The sequence below is a fragment of the Vigna umbellata genome, chromosome 8 (genome assembly GCF_029865625.1).
Source record: "Vigna umbellata cultivar VRB3 chromosome 8, Vumbellata_1.0, whole genome shotgun sequence".
Classification (NCBI taxonomy): Eukaryota; Viridiplantae; Streptophyta; class Magnoliopsida; order Fabales; family Fabaceae; genus Vigna; species Vigna umbellata.
Genome location: NC_142172.1, coordinates 11,939,192 through 11,963,190, shown reverse-complemented (window position 1 = coordinate 11,963,190; position 23,999 = coordinate 11,939,192). Strand labels below are relative to the sequence as shown.

At 32.3% G+C, this 23,999-nt stretch overlaps 3 protein-coding genes across 3 annotated transcripts; 1 reads left to right on the top strand and 2 right to left on the bottom strand.

Moving 5' to 3' along the window:
• Positions 1-589: 589 nt before the first annotated feature.
• LOC124845477 (mitochondrial uncoupling protein 1-like) lies at positions 590-4,413 on the bottom strand. The gene is made up of 9 exons (XM_047322579.2): positions 3,828-4,413; positions 2,700-2,918; positions 2,518-2,596; positions 2,283-2,416; positions 2,084-2,182; positions 1,889-1,993; positions 1,476-1,550; positions 1,135-1,221; positions 590-869 (listed from the first exon to the last, which is right to left on the bottom strand). The coding sequence occupies exons 1-9, from the start codon at positions 3,909-3,911 to the stop codon at positions 834-836; spliced, it is 918 nt and encodes a 305-aa protein (XP_047178535.1). The 5' UTR covers positions 3,912-4,413; the 3' UTR covers positions 590-833.
• Positions 4,414-11,550: 7,137 nt separating this feature from the next.
• LOC124845474 (NADH dehydrogenase [ubiquinone] 1 alpha subcomplex subunit 13-A) lies at positions 11,551-14,834 on the bottom strand. Its single transcript, XM_047322573.2, has 3 exons — positions 14,505-14,834; positions 11,948-12,019; positions 11,551-11,851 (listed from the first exon to the last, which is right to left on the bottom strand). The coding sequence occupies exons 1-3, from the start codon at positions 14,717-14,719 to the stop codon at positions 11,707-11,709; spliced, it is 432 nt and encodes a 143-aa protein (XP_047178529.2). The 5' UTR covers positions 14,720-14,834; the 3' UTR covers positions 11,551-11,706.
• A 3,202-nt stretch (positions 14,835-18,036) lies between these two features.
• On the top strand, positions 18,037-23,769 carry LOC124845468 (chaperonin CPN60-2, mitochondrial-like). Its single transcript, XM_047322567.2, has 18 exons — positions 18,037-18,251; positions 18,512-18,536; positions 18,681-18,812; positions 19,068-19,227; positions 19,371-19,546; positions 19,633-19,728; positions 19,917-20,021; positions 20,143-20,229; positions 20,312-20,401; positions 20,485-20,565; positions 20,649-20,717; positions 20,919-20,996; positions 21,114-21,209; positions 21,313-21,412; positions 21,491-21,594; positions 22,951-23,056; positions 23,164-23,242; positions 23,437-23,769. Exons 1-18 carry the CDS (start codon positions 18,214-18,216, stop codon positions 23,540-23,542), a joined length of 1,728 nt encoding a protein of 575 aa, XP_047178523.1. The 5' UTR covers positions 18,037-18,213; the 3' UTR covers positions 23,543-23,769.
• Positions 23,770-23,999: the final 230 nt, after the last annotated feature.

Genomic DNA, 23,999 nt, shown 5'->3' with positions numbered 1-23,999 from the left:
CCAAACATATGTATACACGAATTCTAGTCTTTCAACTTCAGACGTCTTACTTATTTTGGAGAAGCTAATTTTTTTTCTGTTTTTCAAATATATAATGTTCACTAGACCCAACGTTAAAATGCTTCAAGTTAGATATTTTATCTTTTGAGATAATGATTTTTATTCATTTTTCACTCATATGCCCATGCCTTTATGCTGCAAAGAGTAACAGTTTCCAACTTCTGCAACCAATATCAGCTCTTCGTCTACAATCAATTAAAGAGATCCTTGCAATATCTTACATTTTAACTCCTTATTTAATTTTTTTTATGAATTAATTTTTAGTATATTACTTATTAAATATATTGATATAGAATGAGTCAACGTTTCATAATATTTAAACTTGTGACTTTAATGTTGAGAATCACTTTATATACAAAGGCTAGAGAATCACTAAAAGTTGAGTTAAAATAATATCATTTGAACTCATCTTCATGGATCCTGAAGAAAATTTCTCCTCTTGCGAGAAGAAAATTGTACTGTTGATTACCGTGTTGTGTGCAGTGAAAAAAATTTGGATTTAAAATAGGGATTTTGCACTGACAAAACCTTTGTTAAGCTCCTATCTTCTCTTGATATTGAAGAAACATAACATTGCATCACTATGCCCAACTAGGAAATTTTTTATGAGAATTACATAGATATAATATAAGTAAGTACTGTCATTTCTTGATACTTCCTTTCCCCAACAAAATAAATGTTTTTGAATATTCTAATTCACAAAGTCAAGAGAAGTTTTATTCTCTTGAAAATAAAATTCTACTGAAGAAAATTCTACAGCAAACTGTTGGAGGTCAAGCTGATTCTAATCTTTTGACGTACATTTTAGCCTGCCACAGGAAACACAAAACCAAGTGAGATTGAAAACTGCCCAATTTAACATGTTAAAGCAATATGAACAGTGTGAAAATATCAGTCTGAAGAGACTCAGCCCATAATCACAATTGTCATGGTTAAGTCAATACAAAATTCTTGCAAATTTTGGGTTTTTAGATCTCTATTTCAATAGACAAGTGTGCTATAAAAATATGTAGAAGGTGATGAAAAGGAAAGGATAAATTCATGGAAAGCTATTACAAAGCATTCAACTTGTACCTGCTCTAAAGTTAAAAACATGATCACATTCCATGATCCTAGCCGTCCAAAATTTGGTATGAACCCCTTGTAAAAAGAAAAAGGTCCCTGCAAAAATTACATTCCATTACCAATTAAGTGTGACAAATGTCCAATGATGTAATGTAGCCAAAGCTAGAAATTATCAAGGGAGTTTTTTTAGCAGATCGTGCTTACTCAACAACCATTTAAAGTTTGACAATGTAAAATTTTGTGATTTATTTTAGTAAAAAGCCAGAGCAATTATATTCGTGAAGTATACTATTTAAAATCAAAGAAAACAAGCAAGAGAGAAAAATAGTGATAGTGGAAAACAATCATACGTCATTTTTTAATGTCTTGATGAAACAATCAAGGGTGCTTTTGTAACTAGAATCTCCCATCATTCTTGACTTAACCTGTATATCACAATGAATTAGGAGAATGATAAAAATAGAGAATAATGAAAAAGCTCATTGAGCAGGCCCAATGAAGAAGTAATAAAAGAAGATGTTGTCAACAAATCTACCCGATTTGATATAAAGATCATCTGTCACAGACAAAATCTTCTTTTTGGTTAAGAATTTAATGTATTAACAACTTCAACCCTTTTACAATTATCACTGGATTTATCAGTTTATCATAGTTGAATGAAGAAGAAAGTCTGAAACTTATGGTAAATTGTAGGATATTAGCACACTACGCACAAAATGACAAATTAACTATGTATATTCACAAGTAAACACCAAAAGATTACCACATCAACAGGGGAGCCAACACAAACTGCAAAAAACCCTGCCCCTAGACCAGCTAGAAGATGAGTTAAAACATTGTCAGTGAATCCTGGAATTTTCAAAATAGTCTGCAACAAAAGAAATAAAGTTATACAAAAGTAAAATGAAGAGATTACAAAGTTTTACTCCAAAATTAAGCTCAGTGTCCTTTGCATTACCTGTTTCACTTGATCATAGCTGGCCAATTCAGCAGCATTAATGATACCATTTCTTGTTATGTTGGGTCCAATCCCAGTCCAAAGAGCACCAACTCCTTCCTGTGTGTAGGAAGCAAGTGAACAAAACTAAGTATAACCAGAAAAAGGACTGAATACACCTTCCCATTTTCACAAACCATATCAAGTTATATGAAAATACCTGTCTCACTATTGTTGAATAAGCATTTAATGATCCAGTGTAGCGCCTGGGCACACCTGGAGGCAATTTTCCTTCAGATTGAAGTCTAACTTTCACAAGATCTGTTGGATTGGCCACAGCAATTGCCATAGCACCTTATGATAACACAAGTTCATGTGGTTCAACATTATGGTTTTGCATAATGTATTATGAATAATTCTAAAACAGCAACACAACGTCCAGGAATGGGCTTTACCAGTTGTAAATCCGGCAAGAATTTTCTTAGACAATGGAACATCTCCGACATGGTCAGGTCCAACATAGAAACTCTTCACCTGTTATAAACCCCATGACATCTATGTCATCAGATCACATAAGCAAACGGTTGAAATGAACTGAAATAAATAATCATTCTCCAATACAATGTTCCAAACTCACAGGATCATATAATGCAATTCTTAAACCTCCATTCACACATTGACGTTGTAGGCCTGGTACAATCCCCTTCCAAAGTGCTGAAAGACCTTCTTCCCTGGCAATGGTTGCAACGGTTCCAAGCATTCCCCTATATTTAGGTAAGGCCACCACATCACCAATCACAGCCTGTTTTTGAAGCTGAAGCCTAACTTTTGCAGTGTCCAGAGGAATAGTACATACCTGAATTATTGGAGCAATAATTTCAAACAACTAGTTATATTCAACACAGGGACTAAGTATTTGTAACAGCAATATGACAAGTGAACTTAAAACACATGGCAGCTTAGTAAATATATAACAAGCAGAACCAATTACCAATCTTCACATACAAAATTCACAGCTAAGGAAAAGTTTAGTACAAATCTTTAACTGAAAGATATGTAATGAAATATTATTTGTTTCTTATGCAATATTTTCACTGCAGCCTGAGATATGACAGGTTAGCCATACAGGTATTATGATTTTAGAGTAAATCAATTGATACCACCCTTCTAATTCCAAGATCCACAAACCATAGAATAATCAAGATTTGAAATTGCAGTTGTAGTCATAGTGTTGTCGTGATTGCAGCCAAGTGGCCATAGTTACAATTGTAGAGAGAATTCAAAACCTTTCGTGTTGTGGCCAAAATAACAGATGCGGAAGGTTTTGAAAAACCACAGGAATATAATCATCCATATTGAATGAACCATGAAAAGCAAACAGAAAAGTGCGAAGACCTTTCATCATCATATCAGTAAAAAAAACACCTTTCTTCTATAGCCATTGTTCAATACACAGAAGCAATTGGCTAGACAGTTATACAAGCACACCGTATTTGATAATGAAACACAGTTCCACCTCCCATATTCAATTCAAAAGGGTATCAGAAAAAAAAAAAAAAGCTCTCAGATGCTCATCCAATGCATGATTCGTCACACTATAGCGCGATCATCCAAGACTTGTAAGAAAAGGTCCAATACGCAAAAAAGACAGGATTTTTACACATGATCACAACAAAGAGAGATTACCCAGAAGAGAAAGTTTGATAAAGTGAATATCCAGATGAGAGTTATTGAAAAGAGAGAGATATTAGAGTCACAGATATACCTCGGCGAAACATGCAGCGAAAGCACTGCTGGCGAAAGTGCCAGCAAAGGAGACGTCGGATTTGGAACTGCCACCTCCCACCATTGCTTCGACGAGGCCTACACAACAAATGAAGAAAGAAAGAGAAGAAGAAAATGTTCAGAAGAACGACATGAAGACAGTGAAACTCAGTACTAGGCAGAGGAGTTCTTATATAGCTGTTTGTTCAATAACTGAATCTATAATAAAATCTAAACATAAAAGTTAATTTTAGAATGCAATTACACGTATTAACGTGTAATTTTTATAGAATTAATTCAAACATCCTTTGAAGATTTATTTTCCTTGTTTTAGCTATAGATAGATGGATAAGGACACAGTCATGGATTGACTGAACTGTAAATCCCTGTGTCTGCAGATAGTGATTAATTAAGGGCCATAAGTAAGATCTCAGGAATGTTTCATTTTGACCCTTTAAACTGAGATAATCATGAATACACCTTCTCAACAAACACATTATATATTCTTCCCTTCTCATTCATGACAGGAACAAAAGCATGCCATTGCTAGACTTTTAAGTTTCAATCATAAAACTCAACAATATTATGCATTTATACCTACCCAATCCTACATTTGTACTATTTATCATTTTATTTATTTATTTTACATGTTTATATTTTTACTATCTGGTAGCTAGTTTAGCAAATAAATGCATTCTTATGGTGGAACTGACAGTTTTTTGGTAAATTAATAAAGCTATACTTTTTAGATCAAATTACATCATGTCTTATACTTATTTATTTTTAAAATTCATCAACTAATCATTTTTAAATCATGCAATATAATGCGGATTTAATATATATCATGCAATGATAAGTTATTTAAAATGTATGATCAGTTTATTTACTTAAATGTTAAACAAATTAAAATTCTCATTATATATATCATCACGTTTATGTTCATAAGATTTTGTTTAGAGATTTGAATATATAGAATTAAGTAACAATGATAAGAGTTTGAGTAAATATATTTAACTTTCTTTAATTAACTGTATTTTGTATATAAAATTTTAACTTATAAAATAGGAATTCCTAAAATATTATGCTTAAATTAGTTGATGTATATAAAAATAATATAAAATTATAAATTGAGTAATTACAATTTTAAATTATTTATCATTTATTAACTATTACTTTTATTTATTTTTTAAAAGACATATACTTTTTTTCTTTACTTGAAATAATTATTTTATTTAGAATAGTTGAACTATTAGTATTAATGAAATTTAATTTTCATTTATTTTTAAATATTTAAATTTCTTTTCGATTTAAAATATATTATAGAAAGGAAATATCATACGTAATTTTCAGCGTTAAATTATGTGTGAAATATTAGCTATTTCAATTTGTAAAGTTGAATATTTTTCAATTTGAAGTACATAAACAATTAAAAGTAATCTATAAATATTAATAATAGAAATTACCTATTATTAATATCGCACGACTAGTTAAATTCTCTGATAGAAATTATCTATTAGTGTGTGTGGATACTAAATATTATCCTCTTCCTTTTTAAGATGTACTTTTAGAAGAAATAGACAAGTGTTCGTTTTTATCAGTCATTTCTAAAGTTCAATATTACGTTAACTATTTTACATCAATTATACTGTTACTTCTCAAAATGTTAAAAAAAATATTTTTTTTACTGTTCCTTGTATTAATTAATTATTTTTAAAAAAATTATTAATTTTCAATTTTTTATTTATCTCTCATTAATCAATAAAGATTATTGTATTATTTAAGAAGGAAGACGTTAAAATGAATTACGAGTTTAAAAATCTTTCTATAATCTCTCAAATCAACATTTCCGGAAGCAAAAGTTTTAAAATTAAAAATTACAAAGAGAAGCTTATTTGGTTTAGATGAGAAAACAAAATTGTTTCAATGAAAAATAATTTTTATGGCCTTTTCATGAAACACAAAAAAAGATAGCACTTGTTATGAGAACTTCACATTCAATGGTTGGTCCAATACCTATATGATAAGAAAAAAAAATTTCTTGATTTACTTTAACCCGAATATTCAACATAAATAAAAGAAAAAAAAATATTAATAGGGGTTTTTCTTTCCTGATTCTTTTAGTATTTTGGTATAATTTTATTATAAAATTATCAAAATACTAATTCACTTGTAAACAAAATTTAAACTATGACACATCATGATTTCATAAAAAAAAAATTGTACCATAAACGATTTTATTTTAATTGAAATGAAGTCGCTTCATATCCAAACAATTTTTATGAAAAAGTTGAGATTATTATAACTTGAGACAATTTCAGTATATTTTATAAAAAAATTAAAATCATCACATGATTTTAGTACGTTCGACTTTCAGTCCATTTCATAAAGAATTAAACTTGTCACAACATTATACTATCAACAGTACATTTTGTAAAACATAGAAATCGTTTTTGTAAGATATGTAAAAAATGAAAATATCTTCTATTTTATTTTTATATTTTGTAGTATTAAATATTTAATCACAGTGTGTACTGGTGCATAAAAAGTATTAGGAAAGTAAATAAAAATTATTTAATGTTAATTTTTATATTAATATTTGAAATTTCATAAAATAAGGCTTAAGTAGTAATGTTTGTATTATATTATCAACAAAATGAAATGATGTAGAAGTGAGTGCGTGAAACATAAGAGATTGGAAAGAACGTAGAGTTGAGAAAAAAAAAATATCAAATAAGTGTGTCAAATATCATTTTATATACTTTAAATGCAACATCAAATGATCTTATCAATATTCTAACATCTCGTCTTTTTATGATTGATATATAGATTTAGTTTACATCTTTTAAAAGTAAAATCAAGTTTTTTATGTTAACTACAAACATATAATTTTGTTAAGGAGAACTTGTTTGAGCTTTAGATAAGTTTGGGTATTTTTAGATAAATTGATATAATCGATATTAAAAATTTATTAACGAATTTATTTTCTTTAGGAAAATTTTATTACTAGTATAAAAATTCTTATAGTGATTATTGAGTTTTCTATAAGGTAGTTATTATGTGGGTTTTCTTAAGGTTTAAGGATTTCCAGAGAAGTTAAAAAGGTAACTTGTAGTAATTTTGTTTAGTAATAAAAGAAAAAAAAATCACATGAAATGGATAACTAGTTGTTTTGATGCACTTTTGTTTATGCCTAAAGATATCAATAATCTTGGTTCATCCGCGTAGGCCTCAATCTCTTTCAATGGAGTCTGGGCTTTGCTTAGGTTTAACGAGTGTGCTACATTATATTTATGAAATAAATAATTAACTCTACAAAAGGAGTTTGATTCACCTTAAACTTGCTTGGAAAATTAAAAATTATAATTATTTTTCTTACAATAAAATTTCATTAAAAAAAACATTAATAATACTATAATTATATACATATATATATATTATACATTTTTGTAATTATTTATATATTTAATAAGTTAATTTACAAAAAATCTAACAATTTTTTAATTCTTATTAAGTAAGTTTTTCTTCTATTCCTACAACACATACATGTGAAAGAAGAAGAAAAAAATGAGATTTTTGCAAGGTTTAAATATTAATCTCATTGGGAACTTATGATTGGACCTACAACCATAAGATTCAATCTCTTTTTATCATACATATGAGTTTATATTTCACTTTTGATGATTCAACATGAACATCAAAAGTTATATTGAAAAGTAATTAAGTAGTTGAGTATTTATCATAAAATCATTAGTATAATTATAATTTATTTCTCGAGAATATCAGTCATTTATTGATTGACATAAGAAATATATACTCATTACCTAACCTTGACAATGTTGAAGGTATCCTATAATCCAAACTTAGTTTTTGAATATTCTAGTCTAGAGCATTGTTCTAATAGATATTTACCTAGATAAAAATTTCCTTAGACTTCACCATAAGTCATGTCATTCATACCAATACATTAGTTTGATCTCAATTTAAAAGATGTGATGACTATCAAAATATATCATTTTCTTTATCTAATAATATTATACCATATAGACAAACACAAATAATATAAAATAATAATAAAACATATCCATAAATTTCTTTTATTCAAGTTCACTAAATAAAAATTATTTACTTTTAACATATATATATATATATATATATTGAATTATAAAATAATGATATTTTTAAAATAATACAAAATAAAAAAAATAATAATCAAGAATTTTAAATATATAAATATATATGAATTAGAATGTTATAAATAAATATAATAACTAAATATAAATTAATATAAATGACTGGTACATAATTGAATTGAAAATAAATTAAATGAAATAAATACAATGTAATTGAAAAAAAAAAACTCTATGAAATAAATAAATAAATAAAATTAATGATTAATTAAATTAATTAAATAAATAAATAGGATTAGTGATTACTGTCACCCTAAGCAACAACATCTAATACTTCTTAAAACTCGTTTAGTGTTGAGAGTTTACATTATAAGTATTGCATTATATATTTAAATACACTCTTAATTTAGATTGTCCTAAAATGTATAAGATTGAATTTTCTTTTTTGACTCTAAATTTTATCGTTTTGAGAAGATAAATTTCAGTGGTTAAAACTTTCTAAACTGGTCGATCTTTAAAATTTTCAAAGAAATAAAATTAAGGTAGTAGATATAACCATATTACTAATAAAAATACTATTATTAAAACTAATTCTTATTTTTTCTAACTTATTTTTTTCTTCTATCTTTGATTCAAAATATTTAGACTTAATACTAATTTTGGTCCCTAATTTCGTTAAGTGTGTTCAAAGTGGTCCTCCTATTTTTCAGAAGTTCGTAGTGGTCTCATATTTTGTAAAAACTGTTCAAGTTGGTCATTTTTGCTTACGGCGAACGCTAACAATGTAATTTCCACCCTAGCCAATAGAGAAAGACAACAAGTTGTCACATCACCACAAGCTGTCACATCACCACATTTTTCCACGTCATCGCCTTCTTCCACCAAAAACCCTAATTCCCATTGTCTTCCCCTTCCACCGTCACCTACCATCTTCGTCGGTCACCACCTTTGCCACCGTCAGCCTTGCACCACCAATGTCCAACCTCGCACCAATAACCTCGTGCCATCACATCCATGGTAGGGACTCAACTTCTCCACCCATTAGCCGTCAGTCTTCGTCCACTTTCAAACCACCACAAGTCTCGCCATCATCATTTCCTTCATCGCAAGCTCTACCGTGAAACATCCATGGCCATGACTTGCAAACCAAAAACACAGCGCCACCTAAAACACCACATTAAATCCTAAAATCACAAAGAAACAAAAATCTGCAATTCGTTCAGAACCCTAATCACTAAGAATCCCTAAAATCACGAGTTTATCTTCTCCTTCGCGAAGAACCCCTTCATCCAAGTCAGAAATCCCTTCTTGCGCTCCTTCGTCAAATCAAACCTCCACATCAAATCCCTAAAACCACAAAGAAACAAAAATATTTCAATTCATTCAGAACCTTAATAACTAAGAACCCCTAAAATCGTGAGACCAAAATCGGGAGTTCATCTTCTCCTTCGCGAAGAACCCCTAAAACCTAACATTGTCACATAATTCACCTCATTCACTTTTGACTAGGGTAGACACTACACCACCATAAGCAAAAAGGACCAACTTGAACCGTTTTTAAAAAATATGAGACCACTATGAACTTCTAAAAAATAGGAGGACCACTTTGAACACACCTAACAAAACTAGAGACCAAAATTAGTACTAAGTCAAATATTTAATTTGTTAGTTTTACTCCTACTAATGATGGTCATTAAAATTATATCTATTCAAGGTTTTATTCTTTTCAATAACATCAAACATTTTTAATGAAAAAAATGTGATACAAATCGAGTTACTTCTCATATTCATTCATTTTTAACAGCAAGATCCAATAACACCAATCACCATTGTTTTTCACTTAAATATAAGATTTCACTTAAATTTATGTTTTTGTAAACTATAAAATTAAGAAAGAACATTAACTTCTAATTTCTTATTTTAATTTTCACTTTAGACTAAGTTTAAGTTAAAATAATTAACCAAGCGCTGCTTAAATACAAACATACTTTCAACTAGTAGTTCGAAAGTGATGGGAAAATGTAGCTACAATCAAAATACCAGAAATGTTATACGTAAATCTCCGATTAATGTGAGAATTACAAGAAGTAAACCAGTAGGTATACTCCTAACACCAATAACTAATACTCGAATTAGTTAAAATATAGAAAAAAACTAATATCATAGAAAATAAACTAAAATTGTAAAATAAAAATTTCTAAATTTGACCAAACTTCTATATTTTAAACAAAAATAAAAACATAATATAAAGTTGGTTTGAATTTAACATTTATTTTAGATGTAATCATTAAAGCTTTATTGAGTAATTCTCTTATTATCGTTTTCAAATGAATTCAAATATATAGAACTATCTACAATTAGAAATTATAAAATCAGCACACACACACAAAAAACACAGAATTTTTTAAGACATTATCCAATTTTACGCAATATATATTTAGTTTTTTTGCCTATTCAACGTAATCTTTTTCATTGATATTGTTTTCATATATAAAGACACTATGGAATATTTATGGTATATAAATTTTCTTTTCTATTTTAACTTTAATAATATTTTAAATTTACAAGAGAAAAATTTATAATAAACATCAACGATGTAAAAAATAAAGAAATTGAAACATAATAAAGAAAACAAAAGATAAAAAAGAAAGTAGCATCCTAAAAAGCTCACGTAGAATAAAAACAAGTAACAACTCCAAATCTCTTCGTAATTAAAAAAAAAAAAACTAATATGCGTTTATAATATTCGATCCTATGTAATAAAAGTGATTTAACTGAGAAAAATAATTGCAAATGACAAATAGCAAAAGAACGCTTTCATAGTTGATTGCTATAGGTAAAAATAAGTTACATGGGTGATATTCATCATTCAAACGCCATCTAATTTCATGGTCGACTTGATTCTAAATCATGTGATTTGTACTTTTGCACGAGTCTGGGTATAAAATTTAAAAAAATTCTTTTAAAATCCCAAAAGAATAAAAATCTATGAAGCTTGTTCATTTAAATTTAATTTATGTGTAGGGAATACCTATGATGCAAGTAAATCCAACGGAATCAAATGTGTTGTTTTCTACATCCCTAATTTTTGCCTCACCCTTTCTTTTTGAAAACTTGCCAATATCAGAGATGGTATGATTCAAGGCTCTCACTTGGTTTCTGATTCCTCAAAACAATCAGCCTCAAACTTCTAATCACACATATTTGAGTGTCCAGAGTCAGGCACCAGTTCTTTATACAAGTGTTGCCATTCCGTGCTCACTTAATCACTACTAAGGAAATATGAAACAACGAACATAAAGAATTTCCAAATAGTTAATGACCAAGAGGGTGGAGAAATAGTGGAATTAACCCTTCTTTCCTCCAATTAAGTTTGCGTTTTATTGTTCTAGAAATCAGGCTAAGATGGAGTATTCTCTAGTCCCCTACATCATCGTCAAAGCTATTTAAAAACTGTTAAAAATTTCACCATTTCTCTCTTTTTGGGTTTGAGACTTGTTCTTTCCCCAAGTTACGAAAAAAGCGCACAATTTGTAATGCCAAGAATGTGCATTTATATACTGACATACATCGGAGATAAGTGTTATTGCCAACATGAAGGACAAACACAAAATGCATTCTTGTTTTAAAATTTCGCAAAAAAGTCACAAATATTCCAGATACAAATTTATTTTAGAGACTGGACAAAAGTACCAGAATGTAACGAACATGCAAGAAGCAGCACAAATTCGAATGGAGATGGCTGAAAAAGCATCACCAGATATCAGGACGCAACTCACCGCTGGCTGGGGGCACCCATCTCCCAGAATTGTACACACTTTCACCAACCTTCCAACCAGGCACATCCTTCATCACTTCTGCCTCATACGCGAGGTATTTATGCCACTCTCTAACAAATCTAGGAAGAAAACAAAAAAATAATGGAGATGCAAAATGCTTAGCACAATAGTAGCTCTATGTGTTGATACAAAATAGGTGAAAGCGTCTCAAATACCTCTCATCCTCTTCAGCCTGTAGCACAGGCAGTATGGATCGGCGGGCAGCATATTTTTCTTCCTTCAGTGCCCTATAGGAAGTGAAGCATTATACATCAGTTTAAGTTTTTGACTAGGAACTGAAAGCAAACCTACGTGATCTGATTCTTTCATGAACGGCTATATCTATTTTTCAGTATCACATCCCACCAATCCCCAAAACCAATAATAGACGAAGAATAAAATACAGGAAAATCAGAGACTCGTGGTGAGAAAGAAATATCCAATAATATGCACTAATATACATTTATTTTTATGGACAAAATCTACGAGTAGTACAGTAGGTGCTTTTGATACTTTTTTCAAATCAAAATTGGAGGTCACCTCACCTCTCGTTACCTAACAGAAACTTAAATTTTTTAAGAAAAATAACACCGAGAGCACTAAAAGAGTTTTGTCTTCTGTCCATATCCTTTTCCCACAAAGACCAAAGAGAAACAATTTTCCAATAAAAAATTAACTTACACAGGAAAATACAAGCTGCTTTGTTTCTACTTTGCAGAGAAATTTAGAATCGACCCAATCCAGTTTCTTAAAAAAAATTAATAAGAGTGTAAAATATTTTTTTTCTGGTCAACTGGAACAACCCTTCAAAGGAAGGGAAAAACATTTTCAACTGTCCCGTATTGCATGCTCTCACCTGAAAGTATTTCTTAGGAAAGTATGTCATGTATTGATTTAATTCAAGAAGCTCATCTCTACCGAAAACATTTTACATGGTCAAATTTTCGGTAAAATTGGATCCTCAAGTATTTCGTACTAACTAGATTGAATAAATCATTTTTCGAATACATGGCTTGCATATAAGCTATAATCAAGCCAGGTTGTTAAGAAAATAGAAGTTGGAAATCAATGAAACAACCAAATCACAGAGGAGGCAAAGAAACCAAAAATGTTTGGTTTGGATCATTAGTTAACAGAATATTCATTCAAATATGCTAAAGAAATGCACAATCCAAGGTAGCCAGTTTGAGAACAAGGAAAGATGCAGATTCCAGCAGTAACAATTAACAACTTATCACCATAATTGAACATACAAATCACTGCACGAAAAATCTATCCCTCTTTATGATTCATAAATTAACAATTGCTCTCAAAGTCCTGAGGCCTATCATTCTGCCTCCGCGTTTGGAGTAATGTGGATTTTACTCTCAAAGTCACAGTTCCTCTTGGTCATGTATTACATCTTGTAGATGGGAAAAGAAAAACAACTATTGACTATATCTATAAAGCAATGGAGAAGACCTATGAAGTCTTTCAATAAGAACGAAAGTAAATACGATGATGTTACCAATGGCTTGTATCTAGAGTTCTTTCATTCCAACCTCAAATTAGAATATGATTTGGAGGTTACCAATGGGTCGTATGATTACATCAAGAGGTTGGCGTCAAGTAAAGTTGTGCAACATTTTACTAAGGTTTCCCTTTATAAAACTGGAAGTGAACCATTTGGTTGACTTTGCCAAAGAATCAAGGAAGACCACTGCTTATGGCAAAAACACTTTCATAGAAGTTATTCCAGGTGTTCTAAATTGCTTTACGAAAAGCACTAAAACTATGAACACCTATTGATTTAAAAAATTAGGTCAAGTAGTAACCCAAGCCGTCTTGCTGTAAAAATGGTTTAACAGCCACAAGTAATTGAAATAAATAAATAATATAATGAAATCAGCGATAACAACTACAACACTAACTGTTGAATACAAAATGGAATCAGTACTCCTACAGAATGAACAAACGTCAATTGCAAGGATGATCCTCAACAACGGGACAATTAGTTAACATAATTTCACTCAAATTCAATTACAGTAAACAAATCTAAATTCCTAGCAAAGAAGCAGATTCCTACAGTAATAATCCAACGCCACAATTAAATCTACAAGTCAAATGATTCATAATAGTCTCGAATAACAGATCACGAGCTCATATGCTCAATTAAATCCCAGAATTTGTCGACAACACTTCCAATTGTAAGATTTAAAAATATAAATTTCTGTATTAATAGATGCTGTTAAAGAATCATGGACAAATACAAAAAAATAGAACAATAGCCAACGATAACTGAATATTATAATTGAGAATATGTAATTGGCAATAGGATGCACAATTATAAAGTGACACAAAAACACTAAAAAGGTTTTGTTTGAACTAGTTTATCCATTAACATCAGTAGAAGGAGAAACTAAACAAGTTTCTCTCATAAGCTAAACCTTGATCATGATACGGAAACATTCTAAAGAAGCAAAATGATTATGGCATCTGTTCAAATAAGCTTCTCTATAAACACCAACAGGAGAAGGAATAACAAAAGTAACGACACATGAAATTAAAGAAATAATATTACGAAAACAGAAAGAGGAAACCTAAGATGATTCCTGGATTACATTACAAAACAGGTGAATACAATGGAATTCACTCCTCATACAGAATGTAAAAACTTTAATTGCTAGAAAGATTTCGAACATAGAGAATTAAATCAAAAAGAAGAAAAACCGATGGAAAAGAGAAGAGAAGAACCTTCTGATCTTGTTGCCCTGGCCGACCTGGTACATGCCCCAAGAGAATGTTCCGAATGTAGCGAGGAATATGGCGATAGCGCTTGGGCCCTTGTTAGGGATGCGGCGAGCGAACCGGACCGGTGCGAACCCGCCCGGCGGTGGACCGTCCTGGAGAACCGGCATGTCCTTCACGCTCGCCATGCCTGGCTTGTTCCTTATATAGGCCTCCGTCATCTTTTTCCGATCTCCTCTCCTCCGACACTCGTTGTGTGGAATACAGAAACAGTAATAACAATCAAGCACGCGAATCTCTTCTCTCTGTTTCAGTGTGTAAAGGGAAACCGAAAGAGATTCGGGTTTTACATTCGAGTCGGAACCTGAAGTGGATAGTCCTACAAAGCAATCCGTTTTATTGGACCTTATCCCAGCCCACAACGTACAATAGGTCCAAGCTTCTATCTGCACTTCCATAATTTCAATCTGCACCCTTATATACTTCAAAATTCTAATTTTATTTTCTAATTTTTCATTTTAAATTTTGAAATGGAGGAAAACCTTGTTGCTTTATGAGTCTTGAGGAATTTTTTTATTTCAGATACTCTATATTTTTTAAAATTTATTAAAAATAAATATTTGGAAAAAGTATTTTTGTAACCAGTTTCCCATCTGATCGATAAAAAATCAATTTTATGTTGAAATTGAAAATCAAATCCTTCCTGTATAATTACTATTTCACTTCAACTTACATGTCACTGTTCAAACACTTTTTTTAATAATAAGGAAGAAAATTTAAAACTTACATACAAACACAACTTCAAAAATTATAAAAAAAATAAACAAAATAAAGTCATGCTTTAAAGCTTGACTTGCTTTTGGGTATCTTTTTTAAATTCTGTCTATTTTGATAATTATATCTCTGTTGGAAATAAGAGAATAAGTGGGTGGGTGTGTGTTTGATTGAGGAAATTGATATATATATATATATATATATATATATATATATAAGAACTTCTTTTCCATTTTGTTTTTTTTTCTCTAATCTACTAATTATATTTGTTATCTTGACATCCATATGCGTGACACGTCTTTAGATTATGTTCTAATTTAATTTGATGCAAAACTTTTTGCTAAAATTCATCATATTGGATAATATATTGGTTAAAAAAGTCTTATTTTATTATTTTAGTGTTACCTTTCGTATCTTTTATTTATATTATAAGTTAGATTATTATAATTTCAACCTCAAAAATAATGTTTTTTTATGTGTATAGTATAGATGGACTAGTCATTAGATGATATAATGAACAAGTGATAAGATATATTGTACTAATTTTTATCGAAATTGTTTTACTATATGTGGTGTTTAAGTATAGTTTAATAATCAGGTTTGGATACGTTAGAATACAAACAAAGTCTCACATAAAATAAAACAAGAGATGAATATGAATTTATATATACATAAAATATTTCTTTTAGTAAGTGATATCAAATATAAATCCATAATAACATAACCCAACACGAACAATATCTTATCAATGTGGAAATATTATGTATTTGTTGTCTCTCCTTATAATTGATATAAGAGTTTTCCACTTCAAAGCTAAAGATCTAAAATAATACATCATAAGTAACTGAATAACTTATAAACCACAACAACATATATTAAAGAATAAAGTATTTTGCAAGAATTTTGTAACCATATCAAATAATAATGAGATAACAAAAGAAACTAAATTTATATTTCATATTTTATTTATAATTTAATTTATTTCGCACTTCAATATGTTATGTATTAAAACAAAAGAGAAATATTTCTTTTATTAAAAAAAGAGTTAAATATGTTTTTAGTCCCTCAACTATCAAGCGATTTTGCTTTTCGTCCCTATTTCAAACTTTGTACGCTTTGATCCCTCTCCTTAAAGAAATCATAATTTTTTGTCCTCCAAAACTAACACCGTTAAATTTAATATGACGTGGCTAACGGTATGTTTACTTAGTTCCTTAGTTGAGAAAGTATGTTTACTTTCTCTGCCCCCAGTTACTTACCAGGGTACATTTACATTTCACACGCTTGCTTTCATTAAGTTCAAGCTGTGAGTAGTAAAATGTCGCTTGGGATCCTTGGTTGCCCATATCTGGCTATTTCCTGGAGTAGAACAACATGTCCATAGTACCAAATCAATAATACATCATCATCTATATTTATGTGCAGGGTTTGAATACATTTGCTAGAAGTTTTCATCTAATGCTTTGTGAGTGGTTGCAGCTTATCAATCCTAATGTTGAAATCAAGATGGTGGAGAACACTCCTGATGATCTGAGACAAAGAAAACCAGACATAACAAAAGCAAAAGAATTGTTGGGATGGGAGCCAAAGGTGAAGTTGAGGGATGGTCTTCCTCTTATGGAAGAAAATTTCCGTCTGAGGCTTGGAGTTGACAAGAAGAAGAAGCTCAATTTCTCTCCTTTGTGGCATGTCAAAAGTAGAAATAATAAGTGAAATGAGTCTGTCTGTTTTCAAAACCTTCATCATTACGTGGCCTTTTGCAAGCCATGGATAAATCTCTCTTGCCACCAGCTATGGCTCCAGCCCCTCCCCTGACTGAAGATGAAGTGACAAAACCCTTTGCCTCCACTTTCTAAAATTTCCCCTTTCCTCCCCTATTCCTGATTCTCGGTGGAAAAAAAAAACAAAATAAAAATAAATTTTGAAAGAATGAAGCTTTTGTTTCAGACGTCAGTGAGATTTGCGAGATTTACGAGATCTGCGAGATGAGAACCGAAAAAAAACTATACTTATGAAATTCCAGCGGAAGAACCATGGAGAGTGATCTTCAACGTGGAAGACAGCGGTCGAGAATGGGGACGGAGGTTGGGGCGGTGGACAGAGACGAAGATGCAAGGAAAGAGATGGAGGGAGGGAGAGAAGCAGAGGTTCAAAGGGACGCTCTGGATGAGTGTTTAATCATTATGGATGTTGAGCGGCTGAGTAAACATGAAAATATTACGTGACACACCACCGTTAGCCACCTTATCTGATTTTCAACGCCGTTTCTTTTGGAGGACCAAAAATTATGGTTTTCTTAAGGAGAGTAATCAAATCGTACAAAGTTTAAAATAGAGACGAAAAACAAAATCGCTTGATAGATAAGGGACTAAAAACATATTTAATCCTTAAAAAAAACATGTGCGATCATTATATTTCAGTCTCTTCTATATCTTATTCAATTTCTTTTAATGTAAATGAGTTTTACAACAACTTCATTTTTCATATTTATTCGCAAGTTGGTATTGAATTATAGGATCATATATATCTTTTTTCATCAATATGATTATTTAAAGAGAAAAGTTGAAAAATCATTTATCATATTAAATATTTTCAAAATCAACATTTTAAATATTATTATAATTTTTATTAATATACTTTGAAATTAATATGAAAAATAATTAACATGTGTTTTGTGATGCAAACATACAAACTCTAGTTTTTATTTATTTATTTTTTAATATTTCAATTTAATTATTCAAAATAAAAATTTCATGAACTGAACGTGTAGTGTGGGGGTTGATGGCTTAAACCCTAGTAGACGAAGCCGCTTCTTCCAGACCCTTCTCTTTCTTTTCATAAACCCCACGCACACTCTCTCCATTTAAAACTTTGCCTTTGCACTAGCTGCTCCATTCCTGCATTTTCTTTACTGTCTATCTTCATTTTTCATATTCGCATCATGTATCGCTTTGCTTCTAGCCTCGCCTCCAAAGCAAGGTCACCCTCCCATCCACTATTGCTTTTGTTTGTTCTTTTTTATTCCTGTGTTGTGTGGAAGTCAAATTGTTCCTTTGGGTAATAGAAATTTTTGCAAAATGGATCAAAATTTGATTTCTTTTTTTAATTATTATCTCATTGGGTATTATGTGTTTGCTTCTTACATGTTGGGTGCTACTTTGTGGGTTTGGAGGCTAGCACCTGATTGGGATTGATGGGGATTTTGTTTTGACTTTGAATTGCTGTTTCTTTGATTGCAGGATTGCTAGGAGTGGCAGCAAACAGGTGGAACTCTAATGATTTAATGACACTCTTTTTAGTATTGTAACGTTCGCATTTGAGAATGAGATTTTATTTTTGGAGATTTGTGTGGGTCAATCCTTAGTCTTTGTTCCTTTTTTGTCTGTTTTCTTTTGCTGCATGATTTAGCTTGGGAGTACGTTGAGCTGGAGCCGAAATTATGCGGCTAAGGACATTAAATTTGGTGTGGAGGCTCGGGCTCTGATGCTTAAGGGTGTTGAAGAGCTTGCAGATGCTGTCAAAGTAACCATGGGTCCCAAGGTAACCAAGTGGATTGTTTGTTTGCTTCTTGAGTTTGTTGTTTTCTTACATTCATTGTTGATGTTAACATGGGGTAGAAGGAATGTCACTTCTGTATGATTGTGGCTGCAATCTCATTTGTTTATGAAGTCAACTTATTTCTTTCGAGGGACAAAACCACTATTTGACAAAAGAATGAACGATATTAATGCTAGTCTGTTTTGAGGTATTGCTATTGTTCAATAGTTGATTAATGTTGAGTTTATTCTCTTTAAGGGGCGTAATGTGGTTATTGAGCAAAGTTTTGGTGGCCCTAAAGTAACTAAAGATGGAGTAACTGTTGCAAAGAGCATTGAATTCAAGGATAAAGTTAAGAATGTTGGCGCCAGTCTCGTAAAGCAGGTTGCTAATGCTACTAATGATGTGGCTGGTGATGGTAAGCTGATATATCTAGCATGTTATCATCATATTGGGACATGGTAGATGCTAGAAGGCTGTACACTGATATTTAGCATGCTTTTATTATTTAGCAATTTCAATTTTACTGAATAATGAGGGAGGATTTTAATTGTTTTGAAGGAACCACATGTGCCACGGTCCTTACAAGAGCCATATTTACTGAAGGCTGCAAATCAGTTGCAGCTGGAATGAATGCAATGGACCTGAGGCGTGGTATAAGTATGGCTGTTGACACTGTTGTAACAAACTTGAAAAGCAGAGCTCGGATGATTAGCACATCTGAAGAAATAGCACAGGTTTGTGGAACCACTTTGTTAGAATCTTTCATTGCACATTGCAGGAGATACTAACATGGACTTAAGTTTTGAATTGGAATTGACAGGTTGGGACAATATCTGCTAATGGAGAGCGAGAAATTGGTGAGCTGATTGCCAAAGCTATGGAGAAAGTTGGCAAAGAGGGAGTCATCACAATTTCAGTAAGTTTTGATCTGATCATGCTATTTATTGGTGTTTTACATGTCCGTTTTACTTGTGGAAAGATTTTTATTTTTATTTTTGCTGTTTTACTTTTCTCTGTGGAAATAAGCATGAGGGTTGTTTAGTTTTGAATTTGTACTCCTTTTATATTTCTAGCTGACAAACCTTGATCATGGAACTATTTCAGGATGGCAAAACTTTATATAATGAGTTGGAGGTTGTTGAAGGAATGAAGCTTGACAGGGGCTACATATCTCCTTATTTTATAACAAATGATAAGAACCAGAAATGTGTATGTTCTTTCTTATCTATGTACTTCACAGCATTAGATTATTTACAGCAGTCTTTGAAATCCCTTGCTCATGAATCTTTGTTTGTTTTATATACTTACCATGCATGTCTTGTGCCTACAGGAACTTGAGGATCCTCTCATTCTAATCCATGAGAAGAAAATCTCAAGTATAAATGCTGTAGTTAAAGTTTTAGAGTTAGCTTTGAAGGTGAGAAGTATCATTCACTTTCTTTTGCATCTGATTTTTAAAATATTGATATTGGCTGACTGACACCTACTCCCATTTCTAGAGACAAAGACCATTGTTAATTGTTGCTGAAGATGTTGAAAGTGATGCACTTGCAACACTTATTCTAAATAAGCTTCGTGCTGGAATTAAGGTTTGTATTGCCTGCTTGGCTTCAGGTTCCTAAAATTTGGATTGTTAGTTTTGTGTAGTTGATATATGAAGCTTTGCTTGTAGGTATGCGCTATTAAAGCCCCTGGTTTTGGTGAAAATAGGAAGTCCGCTCTTCAAGATCTTGCAGTTCTAACAGGAGGAGCAGTAAGTTTACTGTTTTGAGGTTACTGCTGCATTAAATCTTATTTTGTTTACTTATTAATGATACCTTTTCTGTATCCCAATAGCTTATCACTGAAGAACTTGGCTTGAAGCTTGAAAAAGTGGACTTGGATATGCTTGGCACTTGCAAAAGAGTAGGAATTTAGCTTTATTTGTAAAACATTTGAATGTGTAGAACTTTTGATGTTGTTTACTGGTTCTGATTGAGGATGTTGAATTTCCTGTAGCAACTCTCTTGTTTGATATTGGTGTATAGTTTTGTTGTGTTCTCTGTTCTTATGATGGAAGTACATAGGGTTAGTATGGGCTGCTCACTTAGGTTCTCATTGTTGCAGATAACAATTTCTAAGGATGACACTGTCATTCTTGATGGAGCTGGTGACAAGAAATCAATTGAGGAAAGATGCGAACAGGTTTGACTGAGTTGATCAATAGATTTGGTTTTCCCATTATACATGTATTCTATGTCCAGTCGACATGTCAGGTTTAATGGCACATCTGACTTGTTTGTTATGACTTTTTATAAACAGATTAGGTCAGCAATTGAAAATAGCACCTCAGATTATGACAAGGAAAAGTTACAGGAAAGATTGGCCAAGCTTTCTGGTGGTGTTGCAGTGCTCAAGGTATACCTACTTATGTCATCTTGTATAATGGTTTGTCTGGGGTGAAAATCCCACTGAGGTTCTACGATGACAAAAGTAACATTTGAAAAATACCTTTTTACAGATTGGAGGAGCCAGCGAAGCCGAAGTTGGTGAAAAGAAGGATAGGGTGACAGATGCCTTGAATGCAACTAAGGCTGCTGTTGAAGAGGGCATAGTACCTGGTAAAATATCAGTGCATACAGTTTATCAGTTTTACAATCACGAATCAAATCTGATCTCATTTTGTTATGGTATTTTAGGTGGTGGTGTTGCTCTTCTATATGCATCAAAAGAGTTGGATAAACTTCAAACTGCTAACTTTGATCAGAAGATTGGTGTCCAGATTATCCAAAACGCTTTAAAGGTCTGTTTTCTGAATTGCTCTTCTGCTCCTCCATATTACATTTTTTATTCTGACACTTGTGCAAGCAAAACTTGCTCAATGGTTTTTGTTTTTTGGCTTAATACCTCTTTCGGTCCCTCGAAAGAAGGGAAATGTTCATAATTGTCCTACCTTTTTTAAAATATTCAAAACGGGCCCAACTTTTAAAAAAATTGGTCAACTTAATCCTTTTTGGGTTACGGCGTTAAATTTCTAACGATACAGTTGCCACCCTGGACAAAAGTTAATGATGTGTCCAGTTTATCTGATTGCGTGGCAACCCTAATTCCCAAACCCTAGCTTCCTTGTGCCGCCAACACCATGGGCAACCGTAGGCCGCCGTCAGTCACCCTGTTGTCTTGCCGCAACCTCGCCATCACCCAACACCAGCTCGCCATCGGTAGCCACCACAGTCACCAATACAGAACGCGAACGCCAAAGTCGCGAGTCTTCCATCATCATCTTCAGCAGCTTCCTCGACTTCCATCTCCACCATGAGACACTTTTCAGGTCGTCGTAGAGCTGCAAGGACCGCCATCCACCATGACCATTGTAAGAGCACTCTCTCGCACACACCTGTAAAAACCCAAATAAAGAAATTCTCAATTCCAAAAATCTTTTGAAACCTAAATCACCGTCACAGCTCTTCAATTCATCTCCTCGTGAGTTTCGCCCAACCTTGAGCTAGCCATCAACGCCTCCACCAAACCTAATTTGCACCATCTCCCACTGCGATAGAAACCCACCATGGCCAATGTTCATCATCTTCTTCGCACGGTAGAACCATCACACCGCACCTCCAGATTGCAACCTGCACACCATGGTTTCTCCACCTTCGCAAACCGTGAGCACCTGCAAGAAAAAAAATCCAGACAAAGATTCCATATCCAAATTGTAATCCTGATCGCGCAACCATGGTTTCTAAATCACGGCTTTAGGGAGCCTGAAACGTGAGGCGAGGTTGCGGCAAGATGGCAGGGTAGATGATGGCGGCCTACGATTGCTAATGGTGCTGGCGACACAAGGAAGCTAGGGTTGCCACGCAGTCAGAGAAATTGTACACGTTATTAACTTTTGTCTAGGGTGGCAGCTGCACCGTTAAAAATTTGACGTCGTAACAAAAAATGATTAAGTTGACCAATTTTTTCAAAGTTTGGGACCGTTTTGAACATTTTAAAAAAGGTAGTACAATTCTGAACATTTCCCCTCTTTCGAGAGACCAAAAAAGGTATTAAGCCTTGTTTTTTCCCATCCTAGTGTTCATTATACTACATGATTGATATTCCTAAGATCTATATTGCTTATAACTGAAGTTGCTTGTCCCCAAATATAATGCAGACACCTGTGCTCACAATTGCATCAAATGCGGGAGTTGAGGGTGCGGTTGTTGTTGGCAAACTATTGGAACAAGACGATCATGATCTAGGATATGATGCTGCCAAGGGTTAGTGTTCTTTTATTTCATTTTCCGTGGTTGTGATTTCATTCCTCGTCAGAAGAGAAACTGAGTTTGCTGTTGTATTTTTATTTGTTTTTCTTTTTCGTAATTAGGTGAGTATGTGGATATGGTTAAATCCGGAATCATTGACCCATTGAAGGTGATTAGGACAGCCCTGGTTGATGCAGCAAGGTAGGATATTCCGAAATTTTTTATGTAGATATTGATGTATTTAACTATTTGTTTGTGATGTACACCGTTATATCCGGGCCTTCTAACTCTGGGTTTTTAATAATGGTGTCATGTGATCTATATAGCCTCACCAGCTGTACCTTTTTTTTTGTTATTATGTAGATTGCATAATGCTTATGACCCTTTTTCTGCAGTGTATCATCTTTGATGACAACCACTGAAGCTGTCGTGTCTGAACTTCCTAAGGATGATAAAGATACTCCTGCTATGGCTGGTGGAATGGGTGGCATGGATTATTAACCGGCTTCGATTGATTTGATTGCACCTCAAGACAAGAATTGGTGCTGAACCCACACTTACAACCTTTTTTAGTTGAATTATTTGTGAAGGCATCACTGTAATCATAGTGAGAGAACGAGATGTAGGTAAGAAAAGTTAACTACAATAATTCAAATTATAAGACATTTGGAACAATTTTTACCCCCTAAATCAAGGTATTGTTCCGGGAACATTGTCCGTTTTAGGCATTCTTGATCATCCAATCATATTTAGCACAAATATCCTAAACTGGAATAGATAGTCATAATAAGTACCTCGATAAATCAGTTTATATTATAAATACTCCATGGTCGTCTGAACGAATAGTAACCGAGATTCTTCCCATCTGGTTGCGGTTTTCACTTTAATTGTCTCCTGATGATCATAATTTGGTTTATTCTCGTTTAGTTCATTAGTGCAGAATCCATGGCCTGGGGAA

Bases quoted from the DNA above. Each gene is read 5' to 3' on its own strand.
- LOC124845477 (XM_047322579.2), bottom strand. From the start codon at position 3,911: ATGGTGGGAGGTGGCAGTTCCAAATCCGACGTCTCCTTTGCTGGCACT. The intron at 1,994-2,083 runs GTAATGCAAAGG...CTTTTGTTGCAG, and splicing joins GCTATGATCAAGTGAAACAG to ACTATTTTGAAAATTCCAGG. The intron at 1,222-1,475 runs GTATGATTGTTT...TAATTTTTGCAG, and splicing joins TCAAGACATTAAAAAATGAC to GGACCTTTTTCTTTTTACAA.
- LOC124845474 (XM_047322573.2), bottom strand. From the start codon at position 14,719: ATGACGGAGGCCTATATAAGGAACAAGCCAGGCATGGCGAGCGTGAAG. The intron at 12,020-14,504 runs GTTCTTCTCTTC...CACTTCCTATAG, and splicing joins CAGGGCAACAAGATCAGAAG to GGCACTGAAGGAAGAAAAAT. The intron at 11,852-11,947 runs GTATTTGAGACG...TTTTCTTCCTAG, and splicing joins CAGGCTGAAGAGGATGAGAG to ATTTGTTAGAGAGTGGCATA.
- LOC124845468 (XM_047322567.2), top strand. From the start codon at position 18,214: ATGTATCGCTTTGCTTCTAGCCTCGCCTCCAAAGCAAG. The intron at 18,813-19,067 runs GTAACCAAGTGG...ATTCTCTTTAAG, and splicing joins AAGTAACCATGGGTCCCAAG to GGGCGTAATGTGGTTATTGA. The intron at 19,228-19,370 runs GTAAGCTGATAT...ATTGTTTTGAAG, and splicing joins TAATGATGTGGCTGGTGATG to GAACCACATGTGCCACGGTC.